The sequence below is a fragment of the Cajanus cajan genome, chromosome 3, assembly GCF_000230855.2.
Source record: "Cajanus cajan strain Asha chromosome 3, NIPB_CcT2T_4, whole genome shotgun sequence".
Classification (NCBI taxonomy): domain Eukaryota; kingdom Viridiplantae; phylum Streptophyta; class Magnoliopsida; order Fabales; family Fabaceae; genus Cajanus; species Cajanus cajan.
In genome coordinates, this window is record NC_138519.1 from 7984740 (window position 1) to 7991557 (window position 6818).

Genomic DNA, 6818 nt, shown 5'->3' on the forward strand with positions numbered 1-6818 from the left:
ACCCTACTAGTAGGGACTAAAAAATAAAATAAATAAAACTATAAAGACTAAAGAAATATTTTAACCAATTAAAAATAGAAAACATTTAGCAACCTCAAAATCACATTCATCGTTATGGATGCAAGAGCATTCAATATTTCTTTAATATAGAAAATAATCTCTATCTTCTTCATGAAAAGTTTTAAGGCACAAACATAGGTCTAAGAATAAAATGGTTTTATGAAATTTTACACCCATGATGTTTTAGACTGAACTTCGGTGAACATTTTCACCTCATTTGATACAATTCATAATACCAAAACTCGAGACAATGGAGCTTTGGTCTTTTAAACGTGATCTTGGATTCAACCTCAGGATTCAAGTGTATAAAGAAAAGTTACCATTGAAAGTAATCCCAGCCTTCAACACAACCTTTGACCATGAATCAGACTGATGTAAAGCCCACAAGCCAATATATGTGTATGAACATATCAAGAATAAAACAACCTTAGGCATATGAGAATAATTGTTTAATTCACATAAATCATCTCTACAAGTAGCACGCCAATTGCCAAGTGATGGATAAACTTCAGGTAATATTAAGAATAAAACAATCTTAGGCATATTAGAATTATAACATCATCAACTTACATTACAAGAGTTTAATTCCCATAAATCATCTCTACAAGTAGCATGGACAAACTTCAGTTAATATACAAGCAAGGTAAACACAACAAACAAGAATCTAGTCAAGCAAGCACAATAAGAGGAAGAGATGGAACAGATAGAGATGCAAATAAATATAGTCTCAGTTGTCAGCACTCAGCACAAGATGATCAAGCAAGCCATCACCTCAAGTTCAGTGTTGGCTTCTTCTTCTTTTGTTGTTTTGTCAAAAGAAGGGAGAATCGACCAAATCCAAATTTCTTTCTCTTAGCAGAAAACACCTTCTGACCATTTTCCTTCTCAGCTTGCCTGTCAAAGGATGGATCTGCATTATGTTTCCCTAACATCTGACCAAGAGATACCTTCCGTTTCACCGAGCTTCGCTCTCTAAGCATCGCTGCGGCTTCATACTCTTCCGGCATCATCAACTTCCTGCTCAATATTTGCCCTATAGACAGTGTTGGCTTCAGAACAGGCTTGGCTTGATCATTCAACAGATTCACCCCATTGACATCAAGAAACCGAGAAGAACCCTTCCTATGGGAAGGGTAAGCATTTTTAAACTTTGTAGAGCTATGTATAGAAGAACGACGTTTATGACCCTCTGATCGCCACTTCCTTAAAGCCTCTTCAACGGCTAGCTTTCCTCTATTTGCAGCCTCTACCCTTTCTAGAGCATCTTCAAGAGCCTTCTTGCTGGTCTTAACTTCTTCTGTGGCTTCCTCCACTTTCTTCAAAATGTCCATTTTTGATATGTTTGCTTCATCAACTAGAAGCATTGCATCAACAACTCTCTTCTTAGAATGTTCCTCTGCCTCTCGTGCCTTGCACGTAAGAGCAGTGTATTCTTCAAAGGAAAGGGTAACTCCATCATGCTTTTGCACACAATCATCTCCAGGTGAATTCTCATGATGAGATAAAGCCTTGATCTCAGCAAGGGCCGCAGCTTCTGCTGCTCTAGCAGCTTCCTTCATTTTTCGGGCAGCAACCAGCCGGATTTCGGCAGTTTTGATCATAGCTTTTGTCTGTTCAATCTCAGACATTGCCTTCAAGACTTCTGATTTTGCAGCTTCTCCCAATTTCTTGAAATGCTCTGACTCAGAACTCAAACGCTGAAGCTCTCTTGTAATGTCCGAAGGGTTATCTGAACCGGCCACTAGCAGTTTTAGTTTTGTCTGGTTTAGCTCTTCCTCAAGAGAACATATCTTTGAAGAATTCTGAGTTAACCTCTCACGGGTTTTCTCAAGTGACAGTCTTTCATTCTCTAACTTCTTATTGAGTGATTCAACAGAAGCACGAACATCAGCAATATCACTTGTAGTTCTGTTCAGATTCAACTTCGCTTGCTTCAATTCCATTAATATTAAACCCGGGGACGATGAATGATGAACAACATTACTCACTTGGTTTTCCTTATCTTCCTTCTCATCTTCCTTAACAGAAGATATATCATTGCACACACTCATCTGAAAATTCAAATTCGCCATGGATTCTTCTTTCTGTAGCTTTGTTTTCAAATTCTCCACAAGCCTTTTGGTACTTTCCAACTCTTTTAAGACATCAAGAGTTTCCCTTTCTTTCAGGATCAGCTCTTTCTCCAACATACCAGCTTGCTCCTCCAGCTTTCCAGCGTCAAGCTCTTCTGTGTCATGCTGCTAAAAGGAAGAGAGAAGCTTTCACTGTTTAACTCAATACAGATGCTTAAGAATACGTAATCAAATTAACGAAAGAAAAAAAAACCTTTAATAAACCAAATGAGCCACTATAGTATCTAGTACAAAGCCAAAATTCACTCTAGTTGATCTTAAATGGAGAAATCAATCATATGAGAACTACTTAGCTCTGCGTTAGTAAACAATCTTGTCTTCAGAATTAACTAAAAGGAAAAAAGCCTATGAAATTATCATAACCATGATTGATTAACAGTCAAACTGCTACTACAACTTAAAACCTTGTATAAGTCTTGAAAAAAATATAACCAAGTGAAAAATATATATGTCACAAACTGTGACTGCAATTTAAAACCTTGTATAAGTTTAAAAAAATATAAACAACTCACAAGGTACTAAGTTCGAGTGTGTTCCAACTTGTTGCGTCATTGTAATTTCTAACCAATAGAAAGACACAATAAATAAATAAACAAACAAATGAGTTTTGAAGTTACATTTACTTCCTACAAAAAAAAATAAAAATGTAGCCATCCACTTCCTACCTAAAATCCCATCTATAATATTTATAATTTATAATATTCTACTATTTTAGACAAATACTCTTTAGATCCAAGCCACCCAAGGACTCAGCAGAACAAAAAGCACCAACAATAACAAAAATAAAAACCGAAACTTTGAACAGAAAGGCGACAAAACACTATTCGCTTAATCAACAAAACAAGAATAATAAAAACAGCAAAACCCCATTTCATCTCACGACACCAGAAAAAGGTCCAACCTTTTTCCAGCAATGTTTTCACTTGCACAATGCCGTCACTATACGAATCAAAAACCTTTCAAGAGCACGACAAAAAAGAAAAAAAAAAAAAAAAAGAAACGTTACCTGAGGAGGAACAAAGTGGGTATTACTAAGACCATGAATAATGGGTTTCCAATAACCAACGCCGCCGAACCGCGTGACGGCTTCCTTCACCGATTCGAAGGGCGCCGATGTGTCGATCTCCGCCCTGAAACCCGGCTCAGAGCGGTTGGCCGCCGCGTGGGAAAGCTCCATGGAGAGGGTAGCTTAGAAAAGAAACACAGCAAAGAGTGGAAAAACAAACAAAAACAAGAAGAAAAAGAAGAGAGCGAGAATAGGTTGATGTTGGGTGTTTGTAAGAAGTGGAAGTGGGAAGTAAATAGTAACCAGAAACGGTCGTGTCGTGTTGTGTTGTTCTTTCTTTGCCCTGTGCTGAGACCGAATTCTTTGCCTTGATTTTCGAAACTCACTGTCCCCGGGCCCACTACAGCGCAGGCTCGTGTCAACGGTAACAAACAATGTGTCTCCTTTTAAGTATTTAATAAATCACACACTTTATTGTACTCACATATAGCAATATGTAAAGTGATTTAAAGTTGTGTAAACTCTATATAAACAATGTCATAACATTAAGGGTGCTATTACGCCACTGGGATTTGGATTCTGACGAAGAATTTGAGTAGTTATTGTATAGAATATTATTTTAATAATTTGTTTGAGGTTATAGGTTTAATTATTATTATTATCCATTGAAAATGGTTAGAGTTTTATTTGATCACTTGTGTAAAAAATGGTTTCAAGCAAGACTTTTGGTGGGCTTTTTTTTTTTTTTTTTTTTTTAACTAAATTTATACTTTTTAACATTAATTAAAAAAAATTATCAAGCTAATTTCTACTAAAATATACTTGATTTTTTTAAGGGGAAGAGTTAATTTTTTTTTTTGGTTCGTTCCTGGAGTATCCACCGCTGATAGCAGTTACTAATCTCCTCGCTACGTTGGAGGCACCTCAAAGAATAAAATAGCTTGCCCCAAGATTTAATGCGGCTGCAGGGAAGAGTTAATTAAGACACAATAGTATGTTATTTTAACCCCTCAAAATGTGCATTCAAAGTGGATGCCATTGGTTTCATCTTTTAAGTACTTTCCTTTTTCTATATTTATCGTTCATTTTAAGATGATATTTGTCTCTTTTTTTTTTCTTCATGTTTTCTTAAACTTGTTGGACTTTTAACCATCATTTAAAAAGTTGCGAGAGCTCTCAAATTCTTCCTTTTAACTTTCAAAACGGTTGACGTTGATTTCCTCACTAATTTCATTTGATTGGAGCTTTCAATTTATAGAGTGATGGAGTTTTCTAATATTTTTTCTTGTTTAAGTAGACTTCATGGACTTTAAATGATCAAAGAAACTCATATAAGGTTAGCTTGCTAAGGTCATGAGCTTTTTAACCGGATGATTCTATTCTTGGTATCCTGTATTGTTTTTTCCAATCACAAGTATCGCTAGTCTATTAAGTGAAAAATAAATTTTGTTGAGGCTAGTGTGATTATCACTTGTTCGAAGTGTTTTCATACATGATACGATTAATTTTAACATGTGCGAAAATATTTTTGACTAATAATAATCATAACAATCTCTAACTCAATAAGTTAGGATAATTGTGATAGGACAAAAAATTTTAAACAAAAAAAATATCATATAAAATTATATTATATTCTTCCATATAAAATATAAAAAAATATATTGTAAGGAAAAAGTATATATATATATATATATAGGGAGCATATCAAGTGAGAGAGAATTTATTATGAGAGATGAGAAGGTTAAAGTATAACCCTTAAATTAATCAAGCGAGAGAAAATTTGGGGTTCAATCAAATGAGAAGAAATTAATCAAAGGGTTATATTTTAACCCTCCCATATCTCATAATAAATTTCCTCTCACTTGATATGCTCCCTATATATATATATATATATATATATATATATATATATATATATATATATATATATATATATATATATATATATATATATATATATAAACAATCTTCTATGTAAAAATTATTCATCTATATATGTAATTTACTTATACATTCATTGGTACACTTCATTTCTTAATAAATAGTGTTTGTTATTATATATAGGGTTAAATATCTTTTTCTTCCCTCTAAAATTTTTGAAGCTTGATTTTAGTCATTAAAAAAAATTTGTTTTGTTTTAGTTATTCTAATTTAAAAATACATCATTTTTATCCTCAAAGTTATTTAAATATCACTTTATAATTATTTTTAAGTATTATCTAAATCATTTTTAAGATCAAAAGTAGTTCATTTTCAAATTAGAATGACTAAAATAGTCCCAAATTTTTCAAGGAACCAAAATCAAGTTCCAAAAATTCTAGAGAGGCTAAACATATATTTTTCTCTTGTATAGATTATTTATGTTATTATGTCTGGAAATTTTTTTTAAGTATTCATGTTATTGATATGAAATATTCACTTGACTTCACCACCTTTCTTAAGAGGATCGAGTGCGGTTTGAACCAATTAATGACTTATTGATTGTTGTGTTGTGATGAGAATATTTATTTTTTTATTCTTTTAACTTTTCACACAACCAAAGAAAAAAAAAATAACTTTTTTTTCTAATAATGTGTGTGTATTTTCTTTTTTCTTTTTTTTACTTTCCACACAATCAAACAAAATTATTTTTCTACTAATTTAAAAAATTATCTTACTTCTTTATCACAAGTTACCTGACTTGGTTCATTTACTATTTCAAGAATTTGTAGTTAAAAATATAGTTTTTTTATGATTGGTTTATTGTTCTCATTGAGAAGTGAAAATCTAATATTTTCAAGTTAAAAGAAAAATTTTATTGTGATAAAAATATCAATTTACCTTTATTTACTTATTTAATTTGATAATTTTTTTTCTCAAGTAACATATGCAAATATTCACAAAAATATTTATAATTGACCAAACAACTTTTAATCATAAGGAGTTATAAGGTGGTTTGTAGGTTGTTTGGAGGAAAGACATAAAGCTAGAGTGATAAGAAGAGAGTGGACTTGAGTCCTCTAACTAACATCACACTAATTGCTAACATTTACCTATCAAAGAAATAAAAATAGGTTTTAATCATTTCTAAGAATCATAATCATAAAAAATTATGATTCCTAGACATGAAAAAATTGCCCTCTTTATCAAAAATACCTCCTAATTCTAAGTTTGTCTATAAAAAAATAAAAATAAAAAAAAAAGGAAGGGACCAATTGGATTATTGGAACCTTTCTAATATGCTACTATTTGATTTTGTTCTACGTGCATACATACACATATAAAGAGTAACTTACTTATTTTAAGAATAAGTCTTAATAGATTTACTTTACTCAATAATTTATAATCTATATTAAATTTTAATAATTTAATAGTTAAATTAATTCTTAATGAATTAGTTAAATCTACAATTTTTTTGCAAAAAGTTGAAAAGCATGTGATATTTCGTTAAATAAATTTAAATTAATGTATTAAATATTTTTATGAATATTTATTAATTTGAATTGATAACATAAAATATTAAATAATTTTTCAAATTTTTTTTAAAAAAAATTGTAAACTTGATTTATACATTTTTTTAATTTAATGGTTAAATTATTAAAATTTAGTGTAGAGCAAAAGTTATTGAGTGAAGTAATTTA

General features: G+C 31.3%; 1 protein-coding gene across 2 annotated transcripts; it reads right to left on the minus strand.

The window, feature by feature from the left end:
* Positions 1-578: 578 nt before the first annotated feature.
* LOC109814153 (WEB family protein At2g38370) lies at positions 579-3610 on the minus strand. Of its 2 annotated transcripts, none has more exons than XM_020378516.3 (2): positions 3199-3610; positions 579-2300 (listed from the first exon to the last, which is right to left on the minus strand). In XM_020378516.3, exons 1-2 carry the CDS (start codon positions 3367-3369, stop codon positions 828-830), a joined length of 1644 nt encoding a protein of 547 aa, XP_020234105.2. In that variant the 5' UTR covers positions 3370-3610; the 3' UTR covers positions 579-827. The 2 variants fall into 2 exon arrangements, with proteins under 2 accessions (XP_020234105.2, XP_020234106.2); XM_020378517.3 differs by having other exon boundaries at positions 579-2297; positions 3199-3609.
* Positions 3611-6818: the final 3208 nt, after the last annotated feature.

Excerpts from the sequence above, each read along its gene's own strand:
- LOC109814153 (XM_020378516.3), bottom strand. The coding sequence starts at position 3,369 with ATGGAGCTTTCCCACGCGGCGGCCAACCGCTCTGAGCCGGGTTTCAGG. Across the intron at positions 2,301-3,198 it reads CCCACTTTGTTCCTCCTCAG|CAGCATGACACAGAAGAGCT; the intron begins GTAACGTTTCTT and ends TCTTCCTTTTAG.